Below are 22,498 nucleotides of genomic sequence, written 5' to 3'. Positions count from 1 at the left end.
GGAAAGAGAGTCACGTGAGAATAGTGAAGGAAATCGTGGTCTTCCGAAGGATCTGTTGATCTTTTTATACAAGGACGAAGAGAACAACTGGCGAGCGCTGCCAAGTGGGGTGGTTTTGTGCTTCACCGGTTTTTTGTGTGGCATTTATCGAGCGGTGATACTCGCATTTCGCTGCCAGAGCGGAATTGAAAAAAACAAAGTGGTCCAAGAATGAAAGTGGTGAATGTTGGAAAAATTACAAAGACCTGGCGAAGCTTGGTATGTTTTGTGGCCATTATATTCCTGCAAAGCTTGGGAAACTCAATCGAAGATGTGCCGTCTTGGTAGTGGCGCGTTCATTGTTCTCCACCCCCACCTCGTCGGATACGCACTTTTGCAGCCATCGTATTTACCAAGTGCCGTGCCGAGTCTCGAAAAATGTATAGATAAGAAGTGGACAGGAGAAATCTGGACATGGCCAGTAATCTGCTGTGGATGCATTTACGAGGGTAGGAAGACGTCAGTAGGTTATTGGCGATTTTCATGATTCCGTGGGCAGGACCAGGTCTATTCATTCAAAGATGTTGTGCCTGGGTACATCATCATACTATTGTCGCCAATATCGATTCAAAGCTTTTCGACGTGGAGTTCCTCATTATCCCAACGTCCGAAAATTCCCATAGACAAAGGCTTGTGGGGCATCTTCGGACAAGGTGGGGCCCAACAAGGCTAACTCTAAGCGAGGCTCGACCCCACAGCAATGTGCCGGAACCTTGGCTACAAACGCCATAGAGCCCTGGAATGATATCAGCGAATATGGCAAGGAGCTGGTCAAGAGCTTTGGCGGGGGTAGCCCTTGTGTCAACATTGGTGTTTGTTGTCGAAAGAGGTGTTGTGTGAGGTTTGAATGCTCTGAAAGTCCGTACGTCGATGTATGAGCACTTGATGCAGTGGGATAACAAAGGTTCGAACTTCGAAAGCCCATGACAATTGGAAATGTACCGAGTTGGTACAAGCTGACGAGGTGCCGTGTGGCTGAAATGTGGCTGATGCCTCTAAGCATCGATCTCCAATGCTTTCATGGCTCCTGTAGCCTCGTCAACTCCGGATCCCTTCTCAATGACGTTTCCAAGCTTATCGTACTCCACCTCCTCTTCCTCACTCTCGCTCTCACTCTCATCCACAAAGTTACCAAAAGCATCCACCTTCTTCTCGTTCCCAAGACTATCCACTTCACTCTCAGTCTCTGCATCACTGTCACCCTGACGGTTGACATTGCCCATCATCCACACATCACCCGTGGCACTCTGCTCCTTTCTCTGCTTCACTTCCTCCTCCAACTTGGCCATCCACTGCTCTTGAGCCTCCTCAACAGAAGCAGAATCCGTGCATTGCTGGTACACTTCGATCAACTCCTTGTTAATGTCCAAGAAAGTGAGACCCCACGAGAAGTTTTGCAAAAGCTCCTCGGCCCAGTCGATATGGCCCACTATAGCAAAACACGCTGCAAGTGCTTCCACGCAGTTGAGCTTCCATGGCCTGCCATAATTCACCGTATTGGCTGCAACCAAGTAAGGTAGAAGTCTCTCGTGTTTACCCCCTATTTTGTTAAAAGGCACCTCATCTAGTCTAGCCCATGAACACTCCACAACAGCTGCACCGAAGCTCTCAACTATCTCCTTGTCATCTGGGCACACCACACCTTTACCATTTGGCGAGACAACAATACCTTGGAACTTCTGCCCGACTCTCATGTTTCTGATGTACCCTAGCCTTTCTAGTTTTTTGCCAGAGCATCTTTTGGGATCACAGTGGTCAAAATCCCACATGGCTAGTTTCACAGGGAACTTTGCATCAGCAGCGGTTTTTTGACTGCCTTCTTCTTGACGTCCTCTTCTCACATGATGTTGCTTTGATTTATGCCCATTAGAGGTACGGCTTTTGGATGAACGGTCCTCGGCTTGTTTGTTCTTTCCTTTTCCCATGAAGAGTAGTAGTGGTGATGATGAGGCTAACAGGCAGGATCGATAACGTCTGTCAAAGTATAACCTGGGCACACCTGGAAGGAACAAAACCTTTTAAATGAAAACATTCGGCTTTTTGTTTGTTCACTAAATTGAATTAGCTTTCATGCCCCTTGGGTCTGGAACGTACTTATGTCTTTGCACAGTAGGGAGTCTCGTGCACAACAGTCCCGAAAAGTCTCGGTCAAGGCTCCTACAAAATCATAATCCTACAGCTCTAGTCGTAGACGTGATATATTAGAAATGAAACAGCGGCCATTTAGGCGCTAGTGAACCGTAAAAAAACAAAGCTAACAGCAAAAAGCAAACCGAACCCATGCAGTTTTTTTTAATTAATAATTCGTAACAGTGTGAGAAGCGTCGAGACTTAGAAGTCCTCGTCAAAGGTGAAGGTCTTGCTGTTGCTGCTGTTGTCATTGCTCTTAGCCATGACACCGGCCTTCTGGTAGTCAGAGACTCTCTTCTCGAAGAAGTTGGTCTTACCGGCCAAAGAGATGTTCTCCATGAAGTCGAATGGGTTGGTAACGTTGTACACCTTCTTGTTGCCCAAGGCAACGAGCAATCTGTCGGCGACGAACTCAACGTACTGGCACATCAAGTTGGCGTTCATACCCAACAAGGAAACTGGCAAGGCGTCGGTGAAGAACTCCTTCTCGATAACGACAGCCTCGGTGATGATCTTCTCGACGATGGACGCGTCAGGTCTGTTCTGCAAGTGGGAGAACAACAAGCAGGCAAAGTCAGTGTGCAAACCTTCGTCACGGCAGATCAACTCGTTAGAGAAGGTAAGACCTGGCATCAAGCCTCTCTTCTTCAACCAGAAGATAGAAGCAAAAGAGCCACTGAAGAAAATACCCTCGACGGCGGCGAAGGCAACCAATCTCTCGGCGAACAAGGCGTTGTCGTCGGCGATCCATCTGAGGGCCCAGTCGGCCTTCTTTTTGATACATGGGATGTTCTCGATGGCGTTGAACAAGAAGTCAGCCTCCTTAGGGTCCTTGATGTAGGTGTCGATCAACAAAGAGTAGGTCTCGGAGTGGATGTTCTCCATCATGATCTGGAAACCGTAGAAGCACTTGGCCTCAGGGATCTGGACCTCGGCGGAGAAGTTCTCAACCAAGTTCTCGTTGACAATACCGTCGGAAGCGGCGAAGAAGGCGAGCACACGGGAGATGAAGAAACGCTCGTTTTCGTTCAACTTGTTCCAGTCACCCATGTCCTTGGACAAGTCGATTTCCTCGGCGGTCCAGAAGGAAGCCTCGGCCTTCTTGTACATCTGCCAGACCTCGTGGTACTTGATGGGGAACAAGACGAAACGACGCTTGTTCTCGATCAACAAAGGCTCGTCGGCCTCCTGCTCCTTCAACTTGTGGCGCTGGACCTTGTGGGAGGCCAAGAACTCCTGGTGCTCCTTGGTGGCCTCCTCGATTTCCTGAGCGACCTTGGCGACGGCGGTCTCGTCAATCTCAAGGGATTTGCTGATGGGCTTACCGGCCAAAGAGTCGGCGGCACCAGTACCGTCCTTCTGGGCAGCCTCAGCAGCCAACTTGTCGGTCAAGGAGGAGCCCTTGGCGTTGGTCATGTCGAGGGAGGAGATCTTGCCGGTCAAGCCGTTGGTTGGTGTTTGCTGGATGGACATGTTGTGAAGAATGTGAGATGGATGCTGAAGAAAACGGGAGGAAACGGCGCACTTAAATACTTTTTGGTGTTCCGATGCGGCCATGTTTTGAGATGTGAAGCAAACAAGACCATACACGTGATGCGCGCACCCACGCGCCACGCGTCCCCCCTTATGAAATTTCCCACCCTCGAGGCGATTTACGTGATGATATTTTGTTCGTTTTAAAGCGCCACTTTTTCTGATCATTTTGGTGTAATCTGAGCTTCGGGGCCCCTCTGTGGCGTGAGAAATCTCGGTCTTCTCGAAAGCCCTCCTGGGGGCTGGCTCGCACCAATGTTTATCTCCAGTCCCAGGTAGGAACCCTGAGTGCCTCGCGCTACACGTACCACAGGACAATCTGTAAACAACACGGTCCACGTCTGTTAGGAGCTTGCGGCGCCGTCTTCGGTTTGATTTATGAGAGGATAACGGAAATCGGTGGGGCTTGCGAGTGGCTGCAAAAGAAGAAAACATGGTTTTTTCCAGGAGGGGTTTGATTCTGTGTGGCTGCAAATGGCAGGTGCATGTCCGAATGAGAGACTTTTTACTGAGAAAGGTTCAGAGCCGCAAATGACTGTGACTTGACTAAGTGCATTTAGTAATGTTTGCACCTGTAGGTGAATTCTTGCTGGTTTGTCATCGGACGATATCTAGAATTGACTGACCCGAATTGACTCACCAAAAATCTAATCCAATTGACCCTTCTATCTTCGAGTTGAGGCGTAGTTTCCATATGATACATTGCCCCATTCGTCATGCCACGGACATTAGCCATTGTGCGATGTTCATTCCGCCTGGCTTCAAGCAGGCCTCCAGTGTGTGTGTAAGATGTCCAGGAATAAATTGTCAAGTCTGCTTTATTCAGGATTGAAAATATTCAGGATGTGAAATTGTTCGGGAATAATCTGGCGTTTGTTCAGGATTCGGTAATTTGTACATTGTGATCTCCACGTTTTGTATCGGTCCATTGTGGTGGGTTTGCGGATACGGTTATCGGATCCATCAGCTGACAGCCGATGCGGCCAGGTACAATGGTAACGATTGTGACTCAGAGAATTTGAGGAAAAAGAAATAAGATGTTGCTGGGATCGTGAATCGTTTTGATTTTTGTTGACGGGATGTCTTGACGATTGAAAATGGATCGTGGATCTAGGGATGGCCGGGTTGAATGTCTCACAAGTCGGCTTTCTTTTGACGAGTCAATGTCAATTTTCCAGACTGAAGCGTTTTTACTTTTGAAGAGTTGCAAAATTGAAAAACTGGCGCCATGAAATAGTTTTATTCACGGTTTTTGTATCCTCCACTTCTGTTAGACAATTTCAAGATTTTGTCGATATTCTCGGTAAGACGTAAATCATCACTCTCCACTCCGATCAAAGCTTAGATCAACAGAACTCAAGACTACAGCAATTGTCACTCAACAAAAATCTATGACTAACCAAAGAAATGAAACTATTAACGCCTGGCGCTCATGAACTCACGAGTTTGCCATCCTTCCCGCCAAAGTAGTTGCTCACCGCATGCTTGTCGTCCATCGGCGTGGGCAAATCCACAATGGGCTCAAGCGACCGAAGCATCTCATCCTGGGACCGGGGGTTTGGGTCTCCATCTTTATATTCGAAAGGCCCGCCCAAAAACTTGTTATCGTTAAGCTTAAGCGCAGGCGCAATGCCGCTATTTTGATTCTGGGTGTCGTTCAACAGTAAATGGCCAATCTCACCACCAAACTGGTCGTTCAGGAAACTCTGAGAAAGACGGGAGTTGACAGGTGGTGGACTGGCAACACGGGAAGCGCCATGTGGGAAGGTGATTTTAGGCGACAACATACCACCGAATTGGGAGTCGATCTCACTCGTAGGCAGCTCACCTTCCATGGCATCGTAAAGATCGGCGATATTGCCGAACCCCTTGTAGGGCCCGTCAGCCTGCTTGCACAGCAAGTACTCCTTGAGACAATTGCGCCACTCCAATTCGGTCCAGTTCTGGATCCGAGCAGTATCGAAGTTTGCCTCAACAAGATCAAAGGCGTCTTCGGTGGCCAAGTACCCGTAGTGTGGTAATGAGGGCAAGCCGAAGAGCATGGAGATGGTATTTTTCTTATCGCTGTTCAAATGGCTTGGACGACCGTACAATTTGAATGCATCAACGATGTGAACAAAGTTTCTGATCATGATCTCAATTGCAGAGACACCCGGGTGTGGGATGGGCATCAAGTAGATGTAGTTCGTGCAGACAAACTTGTTCACACTCTGCTTCTTGTAGAAATGAGAAAAAGTATTGCGTGGAGGCGAGCCTGGAGTAAGCTGCTCCTTGTTAGTTTTGTTGGGTGTGGGCGAGTTCATGAAGAACGAGTGAGAAGAGTTCACCGACGTACTTCTGGAACGGTTGCCCAGCTGCACAGGGGCTGGAGCTGCAAGGGAGCTGAGCGATGTGTTGGAGCCCGTTCTTGAACCAAGTTTAGATCCAACTGGGGTGTTTGCACCGGACAAAGAAGCTCCAGAGAACAAGTGCTCGTAGTCCTTATTGACAAACACCTGGCCCTCCAATTTCATGATTCCGTTGCTGTCGATCATGCGGTGGTCCTCAGGGTAGACGTTGTAGACGGCATCGGCATCGTTGACGTACATGATCAACGATTTCTTGTTGATTTTGTCATTTGTGTAGATTTCCACCCGGCCCTTCTTCTTGCCGTCGCCGGGGATGATGGCCATGTAGGTCTTGATCCACTTTGAGGAAACCTGGGGCAAACGCAAATTGCACCATTCAAAACGGGCAAAACGCTTTTTGTGGGCCAAAAGCGTGAAGATGTCCAGGAGCTCTGGACCCTTCAATGAGAGTATCACTGCAGTGAAAGCCTCATTCAAGGATGTTTGCTCGTACTTGGCCAAGTGCAACGCGGCGAGCCAATTGAGAAGATCCTGCTGGACGTCGAAGCGGAGCACCTTCTGGTGGTTGTCGAAGTCTTGCAAGATGGTCAAGTCGTACGAGTACGAGTCGACGTTGTTTCCCACCAAAACACTGCAATCCTGGATGTTGATGTATCGTGGGTTGCTGGAGCCGTCAATGTACAAGGCCAATTCGGTTCCGGTCAAGGTAGCCTCGGCAGGCTGCCACTCAGAGGAGCCCTGCTCTTTGAGCCACAAGGAACCGCTAATGTATGTACGCAAGCGCTGTGCGTTGATCAAATTGACTACAGGCAGCAATTCGGGAGGAAGGTCGCTCAGAATGGTCTTCATACGACGGCGGAGCGATCTCAGAGGCCGGAGCAGGTCGGCATCGAGAGCCAGGTTGGTGTTGCTGGACATGGAAAGCACTCTCGAGTGTCTCAAGTAAGAGGCCGGGGCGAGCCTTTCGGAGCCCAGGCGTCGACTAATTGGGGAGGAAGGAGCGGAAAGCGGGTTGTTCCCATGTCCTGGTGGCGTGGTCCCTGCCAGGTTGTTGATGTTGGTTGTGTTGAGACGAGGAGGTCTCAATGGAGAAGCAGGGTCTCTGGGAGACCGGGGCTCTCGAGGGAGATCTTTATTTTGGCTCTCCTTGAGGAAGTCTCTTCCGGTTTTGGGGATATCCTGGGGGTCCGAGTGGGATTTTGCTTTTGGAGGAGGAACGGGTTTGGCGGAACCCTTGGTCGGGATGCCGGCTTTCCGATTGTCCTTCTTTTTGAAGAGGAACATGGCAGGATTGTGGAGGCGGATTGACAGAAGAAAAAGGCCAGAAAACCCGGAGAAGTAGCCGGATAAGAAAGGTGGAGGAAAGGGCAAAGAAGTACCAGGAGCAAGATGCGATGGAATGGAGATGACGACACCGCGCTGTGCGTATTGGGCCGGGCCACAATCAATCGGGGCTTTCTGAGGGCAGGGCTGTGATTGTGTGCAGGTCGGCAGTAAATCCACAGCGCCAGCGATCGCCAGAGGGAGGAGAGGACCACGGCGGGAGAAGGTTAAATGGGATTGAGAGGTTTTCCTGGAATCGTGGGGGTCGGTTTTGGGGGGAGATCTGAAAATAGAGCCTTTTTATTGGTGCATTTCCGGAGGGGCTCGGCGGTACTATGGAGGTCGCGGCCGCAAGCGTGAGGCCATACGAGCAACAGTCGGAGGAGTACCAACTAGCTGACCATGGAGAAAAAAAAAACGAATGTAACTGATCGGGTGGCAACAATGAACGGGTGCCCAAGAAAGAAAGTGGAGCCGCTTCCCGTATAAAAAGTGCCGGACCAGTACAAGAAAAAGTCTTGGAAAAGTCTGGGTTCAGGGATCCGGGTACCCTGGGGACTCTGCCAAGGCCACTCGGATGTAAACGAGCACCCACAGCCCCGAGATCGAAAGATCCGAAACCGGCTTTCATAGCCTCGTGTAGGTTTCATCACAAGCTGGTGATTCTACTTTTTTTTCCACCAACACCGCCTCGAAAGCCTCTGCCCATGCCACCTCCTAGCTAAGCCAAATCTCGCTCGAACGCTGTGATGTTTGACTGGCTGCGAAAGTGAAGAATTCCACTTTTTGTTTTTCACACTGCGGCTTCTGTGGGGCCGCTCCACCCTGCGTGTCTGAAAATAGGCCTGACCACCTCCTGTGTCGATTTGTTTGAATAAGGCTATTTTTTTTTTCCAGAGTGAGCCGTGCCTCCTGGGGTAGCGGCAGCTCCGCCTGCATCATCTACGTTAGATTCTTCGATCATGCTGCTCGCCAAAACGCTTGCTAGCAAGCAAACATCGCCAGCAATCGCACGACACTTCTTGGTATTTGTTGTTCTATGCGCAGAAGATCTGTGGAGCGCGGCCCACCTGAGCCCAAATGGCTAAATGTTGGAATTCACGGTTTTGCGGATTGAGCGGAAAATCCACAATCTTTGGTCTGCTGTTCCTGCTTTTTCTTGCACCCATCTGGGATTTTTTTTTCACCGCCGCGTAGTTGCATGGACTATCAACGCTCTCATCTCTTATCTTATCTTGTCGGTGCAGTCCAACGGTAAAACGTCAAATCAAATAACCACCTCTTTCCATACATGGCCCACCCGCTCTACCAGGCCCACAGGGTCACGCCGGCACTCGCCTGGGCCACCTCCATCAACTCCTTCAGCACCATCCAATTTGGATTCCATTTGGCCGTGACAAACGCCCCATCCAAGATCATCGCATGCTCCAGAGACGAGTATGCCACGGAAACATTCTGGGGCTCCTGGGGCCGCCAAAGCTGCATTCCCATGGACGCCAACGACATCGCCCTCATGAGCACCATGTTCACGCTCGGCGGCTTGGTTTCGTCGGTGGTGGCGGGGTCTCCTTTTGTCTCGTTGATTGCAGGCCGAAAACGCATCCAGAAAGCGTGTTCTGCCGTGTTTTTGCTCGGATCAATGCTTCTTTGCCTTGCAAATACGAAATGGGTGTTTTTGGCCGGTAGGGCCCTCACCGGAATGGCCCTGGGCGTGTCAATTGTGGTTGCACCTATCATGGTCAACGAACTCGCTCCGCTCAACCATCGTGGACTCATGGGCTCCTTGTTGCAGTTTGGCGTTGCCCTTGGCATTTTAACCGCTTTTCTAACTGCTCTCCCGTGGGGCAATGTAGACCAATGGCGGTGGATTTTTGCATTTGGAGCGTTTCTTGCATTGGCCCAGCTTATCCTCCTCTTCACCATCGTTGAGCTGCCCAAATGGATGATAACTCACAAAGGCAACTATTCAAAAGCGACTCAAACCCTCCACACGCTTCGGTCCGAGCTGCTGCTGGTGAATCACGAAATCCAGCACTGGAGAGAAATGAGAAATCGCCCCAAGGTAGGTGTATGCGAGGAGCTGCCGCTTATAGAGGAGGAAACCCCCAGCACATTCACGCCATTGACCCCGTCCAAGTCCCGCAGAGGCTCCATCGACCCCAGTTCCGTTTCAATGCTACAGTATATCTGCAGCACTCTGTACCACAAAGAGGTGGTTGCGGTAGGCCTTATCATGACGGCTCAGCAGCTTTGCGGCATGAATGCCATCAATTTCTACGGCGTGCTGATTCTTGAAAATGTGGTTCCAAAAGGCACCAACGTGCTCTACATCATGCTGAGCCTAGCGCTCTGCAACGTTGTAGCCATGCTTGCGGTGCTGCCCTTTATCGACAAATTCGGCAGGAAAACCTTGCTCGTGGCCTCTCTTGCCATAATGGGCATAGTGGCAGCGCTGATCTCGTCCTCCATTTTAGGCGGTCGCGGAGCCGTTGCGGCCGTTTCTTGCTTTATCTTTGTCACGGGATTTTCTATAGGCCTAGGCCAGATACCCAATTTGATGGTAAGCGAGCTTCTGAGCCATGAAACCGTCGGAGTGGCCCAGTCATTTGGAACCATGCTCAATTGGGCTGCCAATGTCGTGGTGGCATACGGATTCCCCCAGCTCCAAAGGGGAGTAAAAGACTACGACTTTTTCGTTTTCTCCATAATCTGCGCCGTCTACGTCATAACCGTCATTTTCTTTGTTCCCGAAACCCAGGGCCGTCTAAATTACCAGGACATTTGGAAATAACCTTTGTGAGATTCGCAGCCAAGACTCAGCCCCACGTCCCCATGCCTGCACTACAATGCGTCGGCCTATCATTCCCTTGCTTCGGTGCATACCGTGACATATAAATGGACACATTCCCGTCTAACACCGCTCGCCCAAAATGGTTGACTACAAAACCTGGTTGAAAGATATCGACGACAACACCAAAATCGGATCGCTTTCGATTCCTGGTACCCACAATTCGGCAGCATGCCATACCGCTTTACCCTCTGTTCAGTGTCAGGGCAAGTCCGTGACTGAACAATTGGAGCACGGTGTCCGTTTCTTGGATGTTAGAGTGGGCAAGTACCCATTGAAGTCCGGCAATGATGCCAATGACTTGACTGTCGTTCACAGCAAGTTCCCCGTGCGTATTCCTTTCCCCAAGAAGTTCTCCGACACCATGGAGGAGATTACCAAGTTCTTGGACAAGAACAAGTCCGAGACGGTCATCCTTTCCATCAAGCAGGAAGGTACCGGCGAGTGGGACCACAGCAAGGACGAGTTTGGCAATGTCATCTGGGACAAGTACTGGCAGCCAAACAAGGACAAGTTCTACCAGGGCAGCGACTTGCCCAAGTTGGGCGACGCCAGAGGCAAGATTATCCTCTTCAGACGTTTCGGCGACAACAACCAGGACAGAAAGAGCAAGTTTGGCTTTGACGCCCACACGTGGAAGTACAATTGTACGGAGGACGACCGTGGTGCCTTCTGCGTCCAGGACTTCTGTGAAATTGAGAAGCTGGACGACGTTTCCAAGAAGGTGGACTTTGTGAAGAGCTTGGCCAAGAAGGCCAGCGAGCACAACAAGAGCAAAGGCGACGGCAAGCTTTTCGTCAACTTCTGCTCCGGCTCCAACTTCTTTGACCGTGACTGCTGGCCCCAGCAGGTGGCTAAGGCCATGGAGGAGCACAAGCTCCAGGACAGTTTTGGCAAGGGCAGCGGTATCATTGTGTTGGACTATGTCGAGTCGTCCGACTGGAAGATGGCCCGCGAGTTGATTGATAAAAACTTTTAGGTCGACCCACGTGGCCGCCGTCGTGCTCTTGTATGATTACGTATGTTCTAGTTAATGTATTTGTATTCCCTTAGTCTGGGGTAGTGCGACCTCGGTGGTTCGCGAGATCAACATAGCCGGTCTGCCTCTCTACCACAATGCTTCTAAGCATGAATCTTAGGCATGTGAGACTCGTCAATATACAATGTTTCAGGGTTCAATGGCCCAGACGGTATTCATCCTATGATGACTCGAAGCTACGACAGATAATAGAGACTTCTAATATGGGGGTTGCCCAAAAACTTGAAGAAGCCAAAAGACAGACAGAACAGAAGCCTCAGATACCAAAGGTTGAAGAGACAAAAAAAGCTGATACGGTAGTGGCCAGTGATCCAAAGCCCCAGCCAGCTTTCTCCATCAACATCAAGAACCTTCCATCTCAGAAGGAGAAGCTCCGGAGCGAATTTTCCAAAAAACTAGAGATACACATGGAAAACCTCCAGGAGACCATTTTTAGAGCCACCCGGGCACTTAACGATGTGACAGGTTACCTGGGCATAGAAAAGTTGAAAAAGTCCGTCGACCAATTAGAGAGTGAGCTCAAGAACCAGAAACAGGCTGTGAAGAAGTGCAAGGTGAAGTACCTGGAGGCGATCCAGAAACGGTCTGACTCACAGAAAGAGATCAATGAGCTCTTGACAAGAAAGCATAACTGGAGCCCCGTTGATGTGGAACGTTTTACAGAGCTTTACCGTAATGATCACACAAACCAACAAGAGGAGGCTCTGGCCGAGCAGCAATTGGCTGACGCCGAACTGGCGGTTGACTCTGTTCAAAACAGATTGACTCAGCTGATTTTGACCAGGTACCATGAGGAGCAAATTTGGAGTGACAAGATCAGACAGGCGCTGACGTGGGGAACTTGGATTATCATGGGGATTAACGTGCTTTTGTTTACAGTGGCTACGTTTCTTGTGGAGCCATGGAAGCGGCGTCGTCTTGTCAATGCTTTTGATGCTCAGGTGCAGCAGAAGATGGACGCTTTTTCCAACGAAATGAGGGCTTTGGCTGGTGCTCCTCCCAAGCCTGAAATGGCACCAAAAGAGGAACCAACGGGGTCTTCAGAAGCACACGTCATCAGCTTTTCAGGGGTCTCCACTTGGGCACAATTGAAGGCATGGCTCATCAGAAACTACAACGCTCTCAAGACAAGCCCTGCTTTCTCCCTCGACCACCAGAATTTCACCATCTACTCAGCCATAGTGCTTGGTCTCGGGACCGTTGTTGGCAGCACCATCACTCTCCTTGCCTACAGCAAATAAACGTAATCATTCATTTCACATCACTTCGTTACTTATTCACCTCGCTGGAGTTCAGTTCGGCCTCTGCCTCTGCCTTGGGATTCACAAACACCTGTTCTCTCAGCTTGTACACCTCTAAAGCTTCCTCGGTAGCCAGTCCCACGGTCTCCAACACAACCTCGTTGAGCTCCTCCATCTCGTCGTCCACCTGTGGAATAATCAAGTTGAGAATAAGTCCAATGAAGCCGGTGATGGCAAAGCCAGTTTCCATCACCAACGTAATGGCGTCAAAGAAACCCATCAACGCCGTGTTGTCGCCAGAGTAAGTGAAAATATTATCAAACCAGTCTGGTACCAAAACCGAGCCAATTCCGGGTACCAATGCCGCAGTCAAGACGAAACGGTCTCTTCTTGTGAACTCCGTGGTGGAGATAATCTTGATACCGGAAACGGCCACAGAAGAAAACAAAAAGCATGTCATACCGCCCAAAACCGTGTTTGGAATGGACACAATGGCTGCAGCGAATTTGGAAAAGATACCCATCACCACAAGGAAGAACGCACACCAGTATCCGACCTTTCTGTTGGCACACTTTGTCACGGAAATAACACCGTTATTTTGAGCAAATGTGGAAACAGGCGTCATAGTCATGAGACCAGCGATGACTGAGTTGCATCCGTCTGCAAGGATCCCGCCTTGGATTCTGGACTCGTACATATCGCCTTCCACTTCCAATCTAGAAACATCACAGGTGGCTGTTATATCGCCAATAGCCTCCATAATAAGCACAATGTATCCAGCAAAGAAAGGCAAAACTGCGGGGCCGTAAACCTCGAGTTTGAATGTGTGCACCCATGGGAAAGTAGCGGCCGGAGCAGAGTCAATATTCTCAGAAGAGAAGTATCCACAAGCGGCAGCGACAATGCAGCCCACAAGCAACCCCATAATAACGGCACAGGATTTCATGATGGGGGACCCAAATCTTTCGGAAAGAATAATGGTGAAATAGACCAAGAAGCCCAATCCAGCAAACTGAGGCGAACCCCACTCCAACGGTTTGGCAGTGCCACAAGTCTCACCCACACAGTCTGAGCCGCCCATCCAGTTTTGGAAACCGGTTTCCACTAAATGGACACCAATGAGAAGCACCACGGGACCAGTCACAAGAGGTGGAAATACCTTCTGGAGCACGTTGGAAGGCGCAAAAGAAAGCAAAATCTCAAACAAGGCGCAAACGGTACCGGTGGCAATAATACGGCCGTATCCATCGGGACAGGGCAATTTTTCATCGCCGTCCATTGGACAGAAGCCGTTCTTGTACATCATCGGCATGGCCTTGGTGCAAATGGTGATTGTTGCAAAAGACGTGCCAACCACCGAAAGCAAACCCGTGCCGATGTAGTAAGGCGTCTTGTAAATGTGGAATCTTGTGATTTGGATGCAAGAAAGAAGGCCAGCGCAAATAAGCGATGTGGAGATGAGATATTCCTTGATTTCGTTACTCAAGCTGGCGGCGGTGGAGATCAACATGGGAGGGGTGATGACACCGGCAAGCATCGCCAAGGAGTGCTGGAATCCCAAAATAGCACCCAAAATCAAGGGCATGCTCAGGTTGAGGCCGAAAAATGGCTGTGTCTTGGGCTGGCCCTTTTTGAACGGCACATCAGGAATGAAAAGGTAGCCGTAGTCGTAGTCGCCCAAGAGGCCATCGCGTGTGGTCCATTTGCGCCAAAAGCGCTTCGCTAATGTGGAATACTTACCCATGATGAGCAAAAACGTGCGGACGGCGGCTCTTTAAATGGTTGCAAAAATGCACCTCCGCTGGCCTGTGTGGACCCTGGCGATACTGCAGATCTAACAGAATCTGGAAACGAGGGGATCGGAGAAGCCCGGTGGAGGAGAGCAGACAGGAGCCTAGCGAGCTGGAGGAGCAATCCATGTGATGGAAAAGGGTGGCAAGGAGGAGAAGACTCTGAAATGGATCCTTATTTAAACGCTGGAAGTCCATTTCCACTGGATGTGTTTCGCAGCCGTATGCGGGTGGGATACTGCGACGATCCGATCGAGGAATGGGCTCTCTCAGATGTAAATCGTGAGGCGGCGCCCGCGGGTGGAAGGAATGTGATTCTGGGCGATTGATTATAAATAGCTGGCGGTTGGACCCATGTCAATTTTTCTGATTTTGTCCACTTTGTCGAAACGTCCGGATCTTGATTGTCTGACGTTGACAGCCTGCACCACCTCGTATTTGCTTGTACAGAGCTTGTCTCCACCTTGTCACCACAACAGAATACGCCCCACTAACGGCCCGTTCCTTGGAAGGCAAGGAGCTCAATTCAAAGTGATCCTTCTATCAGCCTAGTCCCGTGCTTTTTCTTACATCATCGTGTGTCGCTTTTCACCTCCTGGTCAAGATCTACCCTGCGATGGACCGCCCTAACCTGCCCAAATAGGTTATATCCGGTCCATCACCGCCACACCATCAAACCTTATGCCTCCTCTAGCTCTACAGCACCTCTACCTCCTCGGCCCCTCTACACGCTGGCCCCCTCTCTGGAACCCTGGGTTTCTCCGAATCGCGGAATAGTGCTCCTACTACCCCTCTGTCTTAACTATACGCCTATTTGAGCGAAACCAACTTGATGTCGAAGGTCAACTCGGAGTTGGCCGGGATACCTGGCAACTTCTGCGAGCCGTACGCCATCTTGGGGGGATGACCACTCTTCTCTCTCCTCCCACAGCCATGCCGGCGACACCGAGGTCAAAGCCCTTGATACACTCGCCTTTGCCCAAGTTGAACACGAATGGCTTGCCGGAAGTGTTCTTGTCGAAAACCTTGCCGTCCTTCAACTTACCAATGTAACGAATACCCACCTTGTTGCCGGACTTGGCGGTGGCTCCACTGCCAGTCTTTCTGTCCTCAGTGATGACACCACCCAACAACGTCTTGGTAGGGAACTTCTTGTCCTTCTTTTCTTCCTTGTCCTCCTTCTTTTTTTCCTCCTTGGCCTTCTCCTTCTTCTCCTTCTTCAGAGGAGTGGGGCCCTGCTCCAATTCCTTGGTGAACTGCACCTTCTTGTCCTCCTTCTTCTTCTCCTTCTTGCTCTTCTTCGACGCCTGTGGCTCCTCCTCGGCAGCACGCTTCTTGGAGCCCTCCTCCTCGACCAACTCCTCGATCTTGCCCTCGACGTCAGAGGCGTCCTCCAAGGCCTCGAGGTCAATCAACTCGTCCTCATCGGGGGTCAAGTTGTAAGCGTCCGAGTCGTACTCGTCCTCGTCCTCGGAGTCGAAGTCATCCTCCTCGTCGTCAGCTGGGTGCTCGACGTAGTTACCGCTGAGGTGAATTGGGTAGGAACCAGTCACCACAAAGTGCACCTCCTCGTTAGGAGAAACGGTGAAATCAAGAGTCTGCTGGAACTGGACCTTTGGAGAAAGAGTACAAAGAACAAATTCCTCAACCTCGTCATCAAGGTCGTCCTCGTCGTCCTCATCGTCCTCATCTTCCTCCTCCTCTTCTTCCTCTTCCTCCTTCTTCAGCTTCTTGTCCTTCTTTTCCTTCTTGGACTCCTTCTTGGGCTCCTCTGGCTCCTCCTCGCTGTCCAATTCGTCCTCCTCGTCGTCCTCGTCCTCACTGTCGAGGTCAAAGGCGTCATCGCCGCCAAAAGGAATGGCTCTCTTCAAGACTCTCAAAGTCGAAGGCTCCTCCTTGTCATCAGCAGCCTCAGGGTCCACGGCAGCCATGGTAATTCTGACTGTCACGGGGAACTCCTCCTGCAAAGCAGGCTGTGGGTTGAATGGCTCAAGGGCCAAATTGTATGTGCTGATTGGGAGTAAAGAAGCCATTATGGTGATGGTACAAAGAAGATCCTGAGATGCGATGAGCTAAAAAGTCTGCACAGTGCTCACACACAGAAGCCATGTTTGATGGCTTAAACAAAAATAAAATTCACCGAAGTTTACCTTACCTGTCATTCAATATCTTGCCGATTTGGTCTACTGGGCTTTACGTATACACATGGTCTTTCATTTACTGTATTAAATATACAAAGTGAGAAGCTTAGAACTTCAACAAGTGGGGCTTGTCACCGCTCTTCAAGGAGAAGGAGGAGGCCAAGTACTGTTTCAACAATGGGGTTTTCTTAATCTCAGACAACAAGGCGGAGTCGACAGTCTTCTGGTCGGCAACCTTCTCGGCCTTGATCTCTTTCTTTGGTTGTTCTTCGTTGAAGAAGTCAGCCTCGGACTTCTCGCCCTTTGGCGTCTTCTCTCTGGCAAAGTAAGCCACGTTGTACTTAGACACGTCAACGGAGGACACATCAACCTTGGTGGAGGTGGCAATGACGTAACGAGCGTTAACTCTTCTCAATGGCACACCGTTAACCTTGAATGGACCAGTCACCAACAAGGTGTTGTCCTCCAAGTGCTTCAAGTACACGACTCTCTTACCTCTGAATCTACCGGCAAGGAGAATCAAGACGGTACCAGGGGTGATAGAGGCACGCAACTTGTGAGGACGCTGGGTCTTTCTGGCGATCTTCTGAGTCTGTCTGTTAGTATTATGCTGGTGTAAAGAGAGCAGCACGAAAGCCTTTGATAACTTGTGGATTCTTTATTGCAAAGCATGAGATGGTGGAATCTTATCGTCTGTAGGGCATTTTATGGACTCGGATGATGATGGTTCACATCTTGAAAGGTAGGACGGTACGGCTGGATCAACAGCTAATTTGGATATAATTTGGATCTGGTGTGCTTTTTGCTGCTCTCGCTTGTCTTCGTTGTGTGGGTTTCAACATACGGTCTGGCTCATTATGTCTGGTTCAGATAGAATGAATAAGTCTACGACCTTTTTTTTTTTCTTAACCAAGGTAGGGTCGCAAAATTTCTCACGATTTTTTTCGGTGCGGTGTGCAGACAATCGCTCTACCTTCTGGTCACAGGTGCACGGGTTCGCTTCTACTAAGGAAGCAGTCACACGCAATCACGTGTGACATTCACCACCAATACGTCCAACCAACCTTCTGCCAGCATTCATAGAAAGTGCTGTTCTTAGCTGATATTGGAATCGTAGTGTGCTAGAGGAACAATTGAAGACTCCATGCTATTTTAAATAGTTTGACAGGCAATGTGGCATGTTCATGATCACCTTTCTTATTTCACCTAGACCAGAAGTACATGTGCATGACGACTTCGCAAGGTACAATCTGACCACTACATGGGTTTTCGTAGATAAATCTTATTGGTACAGTACAATTATAAAACTAGAATGAAATTAGTGTTGTGAGAAGTACGACAAGGTCACATTCAATTGACCTTCGCCAACAGGAAGCCTGAGAGTATCGTTCAGATCCATGTAGTCTGAAAGAGCAATCTCGCCGCTTCCAAGAATTTGGCTTCTGCCAAATGTCTTGTGCTCTCTGATAATAAAAGACATGGTGCCTTCGGGTGGGGATCTGAAAGTGAAGGTCTCGTTCCACTTGTATTGTCCCAGATGTTCCTTAGCAGCTCTTGTCTTGTAAATATCCTTGGTTCTAGCCGGAGTCGTCAAGTTAACCTTGATGTCCAAAGCAGACACGTTGAAGCCAACAGCAGAAACAATGTTAGCTCTACCAGGGATGCCATTTGGACCCATGGTCGAGGAGTTCATCGTACTAATATCAGTAGCCTCACTGACATTTCTCGTGTGCTGGTTCTCAAACTGTCCAGGACGCTGTGGAGGAGGTAAGAGATCACGGTCGACGTTGGGAGAGCGCCCTCGATAGATGGTGGTCTGTTCTGCTCCATTTGTTCCTCTGGCGAAGGTGCACCCTGCTTGTTCTTCTCCTCCTTGTTCTTCTCTTCTTCCTGTCTGTCAGCTTCGTTGGAAGCATTAGACACTTCACCTCCGAGCAAGCTGTTCTCATTGTCACCTCCCTCTTCTTCTTGTTCGCTTTGAGCTCCAAGTTCACTGCGTGCTGTGCGTTCACTACGGGCACCCCGTCCACTTTGAGATGGACGCAAGCTTCCAGCATCGCCATTACGAGATTGTTCGTCAATCTCACCGCTCTTCTTTTTGCTCTTACCCAAGTGCTTGAGGAAGCTGCCACCCTTGCTGAGGTTGTCAGAAACAAGACCCACACCACTGCCCACAGTGTTGGTTGCAATACCAGCGACACCACCAACAAGCTTCAATGGCACACCCTTGACATCACTCAAGTCGATTGGCAAGCCAGACTTGCTGTTGAGAGGCGGTCTCACGTATTCTGGTTTGAAGGTCACTCTCAAAATCACGATACCCTGAGTATCAAGTTGAACCTTAAACTGAGTAGAGACATTAGGATCAATGGAGGCAGTGTCAATAACTGCTGTACCCAACAACTCATCGTCGTTGGTCAAGTCCCAATCGTAGACCTCCAAAACGAGAGGCTGTCTAGATCTAGACAAGATAGGGAATTCGAAAGCTTCGTTCCAAATAGGGTCCAAAGTTCTTCTCTTCTTGTCTGTCCTGAAAATCTCAACACCCTCCAATTTAAGAACACACATTGGGTCAGACTTACCGTTACTGTCAACAGACATCAATCCCTCGGCACTCAACACTTCGAGCTTAATGTGACCAACATCCAAGACAGTGTCCAATGGAGCCAACTTGACAGCGGATGGAATGAACTCTGCACGCACCTTCAAGGTGTTCTTTTCGTCAATCTTGATGGTAATAGGTTGCTTGTTGGCGTTCTTGAAGAGTTCGACCGTGTCTAACATCTTTTCAGCAACAATCTCCTTCTTGTGTTCAACGACATACTTCTTCGAGATTCTGAAGATAGTGAGCGAGTTTGGCAAGTCTCTGATGAACGCATCAACATTCATTGGAGTAGTCAAGTGCTTACCATCGGCTCTATGACTGATACCCGATGAAAATGCGTGATCATCAAACAAGACATGAACCAAGCAGTCCGATTGCTTGAAGTTGCCTTCCAAAATATGAAGCATCAAAACACCGGTTCTGTACTTGACGGCCTTCTCCAATGGCAATGTCACCTTTTCAGGCTCAGGGAGGTTGTCCTCTTGCAATTCAACCCAGTCATACTGATCAGGGTTTTCATCGAAGAGCTTTTGGTCCCTCTCGGCCTTTTCCCTCTCATCTTGTTCCTTCTTTCTCCTCATCTCCAAGAACTCCTCCATGTGTTCCAATTGCGAGATGGTGTAGACTGGCAAAGTTGGAACAAAGGAAACAGAGTAGAACAAAGAGCCGTAAGAATCATCACCGTACAACACAGGCTGTTCAATGATCTCATCCGAACCATCGTAAGCGAGGAAATAACCTTGAGTGTTCTTTTTCAAGAAATCACTAACTGTAACAGCACAAGAGCCCAAAGGTCTGTCCTTACCTTCAGCCTCAGCATCGAAGATTTCGAGCAAAACGTGCTGGTGAGGATTGGCGACAGGAAGGAAAAAGACGGTATCCCAGTAAGGGTCCTTACAGTTGGAGATCGTAGCAGTTCTTCCCTTTGGCTTACCGTTTTGGGAAACTCTGATGTAAGGGTCGACTTCGCCAACCTCCTCAAGGTTGACCAAACCCTTAGCGTTTCTGATTTGCAATCTGAAACCACCAATGGCAGGCTCTTCGAAGAATTGAAGACTCTCGTCACCCATTGGCAAAGCAGACCACTTGACGCCGATCTTGAATTTGGTTGCTGGACCGCCAGTCCTGATTGGAGGAGCTGTGATCCACAGTTGACCTCTGGAAGACTCGAAAATCAAGTCCTGCAAGTTTGTATCAAGTCGACCAACAACTTGGTCCTCGACAGAGTCCTTCACCAAAATCTGAATACGAGTTTGAGATTGCTGAGTGACGAGCGACTCAAATGAAAGACCCCAAGAGGGTTCGTTGATCTGTCTCAACTTTCTTGTGGTCTTAACATGCTTGTCATTGACGTACACTTCAGCGTAAGGGTTCAACAAACCGACGATAGACTTGGAGATATCCAAATTGTAAGCACCGTAAAGAGAGAACTTCATAATACCAAGCTCTTGGTCAATGTTCTCCTCCTTGGAACCATCTTCCAAAGTGAAGTTCTCCAAGACGTGATTCCACTTAAGATCAAAGTTGAGCTTACCAACAATTCTCCCACCGTCAGTGATGTTCCTGGTCTGGTTCTTGAGCTCTGGCTCCTGCAATAAATCGGCCAAGTTGAAGTCAACTCTTCCGATGGAAATATCCTCTGGCTTGCCAGGGGCGTAAGACGAGACACTGAAAGTTAACAAGTTGCCTTCCAAGCTGTTCACAAGCAAATGGAAAGACTCCAAGTAGACAGCGTCTCTGGTGTTTCTCTTGATCTTGGTGCGCTCGTCAATTTCAGGGCCACCAGACAAGGTCATGTGGACGTATGGGTGACACTCCTTGTCCTTGAGCTCGTTGCTCTTGATGTCGTAGACACGCTTCACGTTCACAGTGAGCAAGCCGATCGAGTCGTTGGACTGCTGAGACATGATCTCCTCAACATCAATATCGAGCGAGTTGGGAGCATACAACATAGGACGCATGGTCGAGTGGATGATACTGTTAACGAAAGTAGACAAACCGGGGATAAAGGACATGATGTCAAGACCCAAGGTGTCACCACCCACTGGCTTCAAGGCGTAGTCGATAGTTGGAGGCTCGAGGAATTGAACAGACACAATCTTGACGTGAGGGAAGTTGTCACTCAATTTCAACCTGATCTTCATTCTGCCTGTGAAGGACATGTCCTCGACCAAAATAGGAAGCGACTTGGTGATGAAAGCCTTACCAATTGTCACACCCAAGGCGACCTTGGGGTTGATCTTCTTCTTGATTTCGTTCTTGGTCATGTCATCAGTGTCGTTGGGAGCGAAAGAAAAGGCCCAGTCCATTTCAATGTGATCCTTGCCCTTTCTGGTGTAGGACTTGATGGCATCCACACGAGGAGCCTTGGAACCCAAGGTAAACTCGTCCAAAGAAACAGCTTCAATACCGAAACCGGGAGCCTGGTCTTTCAAAATCTCATTGGCCTGGTACAAGACCATCTCGGACAAAGCGGGCATGTAGATGACCCAGAACTTGGCCAAGAACGAGTTCATCCACTCCATGGTCTCCTCCTCGTTTTCCAAACGGTTGCGGGCGTCAATTCTGGCCATGTCGTCTCTGATGTTTCTGTTGAATCTACGGAACTCGGCCCTGTAAACCGAGGCAGCGCCCAAAAGAACAACACCCAACATCAAGATACTGAAGCCCCAGCGGGCGAAAAACCACGAGAAAAAGGAGATACCAAGGATCATCACCGTGTTGAAGTACCAGTCAGAGTACAAGTGGTCCATGACATACAGCTCCACGGCCTTGATTGTTTGGAGAGCGTGCAACTTGTCTTCAGAGGAGTCCTGGGACCCCCAGCCACCGATCTTTCGCCAGGGGAAAGCAGGTTTCCCGCCCTTTGTGTGCTTCTCGACAGAATGCTCTTTTTCCTCGTCGGGAGCAGCACCATCGAAAGGAGCCTTAACCTCGGTCTGGTTGGCCCTAGCCTGTCTGTTCTTCTCCTCAACAGAGGCCGGGTCGCCGGCGGAGCCATTGGCGCCGTGGGAGGGCGACGGCGATTTCGACTTTGACTTTTTCTTGCTTGTTAGCGGATTTGGCACCCCAATTGGCATGGAAAGAAAATAGTACGTACTTGCGACATCCAGGAATTCGGAACGGTGTATACGATGCACCAGGCAAGTGGGAAGTTGAAGCTGTCAGCCGCAGGTCGGCCAGTGTGCACGCCTTCTCTGCCGCGGCACTAACCTTCGGTTGCATTCAATAAGGGGGAACCAGATACGACGGCCCAGCGACACTACAAAATATTTCTACGTTTGGGAAAAAATTCAATTGAAGAATTGCAATTAAATGAAGTGTCTTTTTTTTTTTTTTATTTGGCTCCTCGTTTCAGTTGCTAAGCAAGCAACCGCGCTTTGGCGCCAACGTTAAGGCGCAGTCCAGGAACCAAGCCGTGCCGCCCCCAGCCCCTAGTTGCCCTGATACTCGACCGCGCA

The 22,498-nt window shown here is 49.6% G+C and overlaps 9 protein-coding genes across 9 annotated transcripts; 3 read left to right on the top strand and 6 right to left on the bottom strand. All coding sequences in view use genetic code 12, as the record gives it.

The window, feature by feature from the left end:
- Positions 1–1,034: 1,034 nt before the first annotated feature.
- On the bottom strand, positions 1,035–1,964 carry CXQ87_003688 (ribosome biogenesis protein TSR3; the record flags this gene model as incomplete). The annotated part of the gene is made up of 1 exon (XM_025482155.1): positions 1,035–1,964. One exon carries the CDS (start codon positions 1,962–1,964, stop codon positions 1,035–1,037), a length of 930 nt encoding a protein of 309 aa, XP_025336773.1.
- Positions 1,965–2,370: 406 nt separating this feature from the next.
- On the bottom strand, positions 2,371–3,642 carry RNR21 (ribonucleotide-diphosphate reductase subunit; the record flags this gene model as incomplete). Its single annotated transcript, XM_025482154.1, has 1 exon — positions 2,371–3,642. The coding sequence occupies one exon, from the start codon at positions 3,640–3,642 to the stop codon at positions 2,371–2,373; it is 1,272 nt and encodes a 423-aa protein (XP_025336772.1).
- Positions 3,643–5,132: 1,490 nt separating this feature from the next.
- On the bottom strand, positions 5,133–7,334 carry CXQ87_003686 (uncharacterized protein; the record flags this gene model as incomplete). The annotated part of the gene is made up of 1 exon (XM_025482153.1): positions 5,133–7,334. The coding sequence occupies one exon, from the start codon at positions 7,332–7,334 to the stop codon at positions 5,133–5,135; it is 2,202 nt and encodes a 733-aa protein (XP_025336771.1).
- Positions 7,335–8,664: 1,330 nt separating this feature from the next.
- On the top strand, positions 8,665–10,164 carry HGT20 (Hgt20p; the record flags this gene model as incomplete). The annotated part of the gene is made up of 1 exon (XM_025482152.1): positions 8,665–10,164. The coding sequence occupies one exon, from the start codon at positions 8,665–8,667 to the stop codon at positions 10,162–10,164; it is 1,500 nt and encodes a 499-aa protein (XP_025336770.1).
- A 139-nt stretch (positions 10,165–10,303) lies between these two features.
- Positions 10,304–11,200, top strand: PLC2 (Plc2p; the record flags this gene model as incomplete). Its single annotated transcript, XM_025482151.1, has 1 exon — positions 10,304–11,200. The coding sequence occupies one exon, from the start codon at positions 10,304–10,306 to the stop codon at positions 11,198–11,200; it is 897 nt and encodes a 298-aa protein (XP_025336769.1).
- A 263-nt stretch (positions 11,201–11,463) lies between these two features.
- Positions 11,464–12,501, top strand: SHE9 (She9p; the record flags this gene model as incomplete). The annotated part of the gene is made up of 1 exon (XM_025482150.1): positions 11,464–12,501. The coding sequence occupies one exon, from the start codon at positions 11,464–11,466 to the stop codon at positions 12,499–12,501; it is 1,038 nt and encodes a 345-aa protein (XP_025336768.1).
- A 28-nt stretch (positions 12,502–12,529) lies between these two features.
- On the bottom strand, positions 12,530–14,245 carry CXQ87_003682 (nucleobase:cation symporter-2 family protein; the record flags this gene model as incomplete). The annotated part of the gene is made up of 1 exon (XM_025482149.1): positions 12,530–14,245. One exon carries the CDS (start codon positions 14,243–14,245, stop codon positions 12,530–12,532), a length of 1,716 nt encoding a protein of 571 aa, XP_025336767.1.
- An 856-nt stretch (positions 14,246–15,101) lies between these two features.
- CXQ87_003681 (peptidylprolyl isomerase) lies at positions 15,102–16,324 on the bottom strand (the record flags this gene model as incomplete). The annotated part of the gene is made up of 2 exons (XM_025482148.1): positions 15,102–15,185; positions 15,221–16,324. The coding sequence occupies 2 exons, from the start codon at positions 16,322–16,324 to the stop codon at positions 15,102–15,104; spliced, it is 1,188 nt and encodes a 395-aa protein (XP_025336766.1).
- A 214-nt stretch (positions 16,325–16,538) lies between these two features.
- Positions 16,539–22,117, bottom strand: CXQ87_003680 (uncharacterized protein; the record flags this gene model as incomplete). Its single annotated transcript, XM_025482147.1, has 3 exons — positions 16,539–17,028; positions 17,770–18,188; positions 18,212–22,117. The coding sequence occupies 3 exons, from the start codon at positions 22,115–22,117 to the stop codon at positions 16,539–16,541; spliced, it is 4,815 nt and encodes a 1,604-aa protein (XP_025336765.1).
- Between the last annotated feature and the right edge of the window lie 381 nt (positions 22,118–22,498).

The sequence above is a fragment of the Candidozyma duobushaemuli genome, assembly GCF_002926085.2.
Source record: "Candidozyma duobushaemuli strain B09383 chromosome Unknown D_B09383, whole genome shotgun sequence".
In the NCBI taxonomy this organism is placed as follows: domain Eukaryota; kingdom Fungi; phylum Ascomycota; class Pichiomycetes; order Serinales; family Metschnikowiaceae; genus Candidozyma; species Candidozyma duobushaemuli.
Note: the sequence above shows the minus strand (reverse complement) of the source record. Positions and strands in the feature narration are given on the sequence as shown.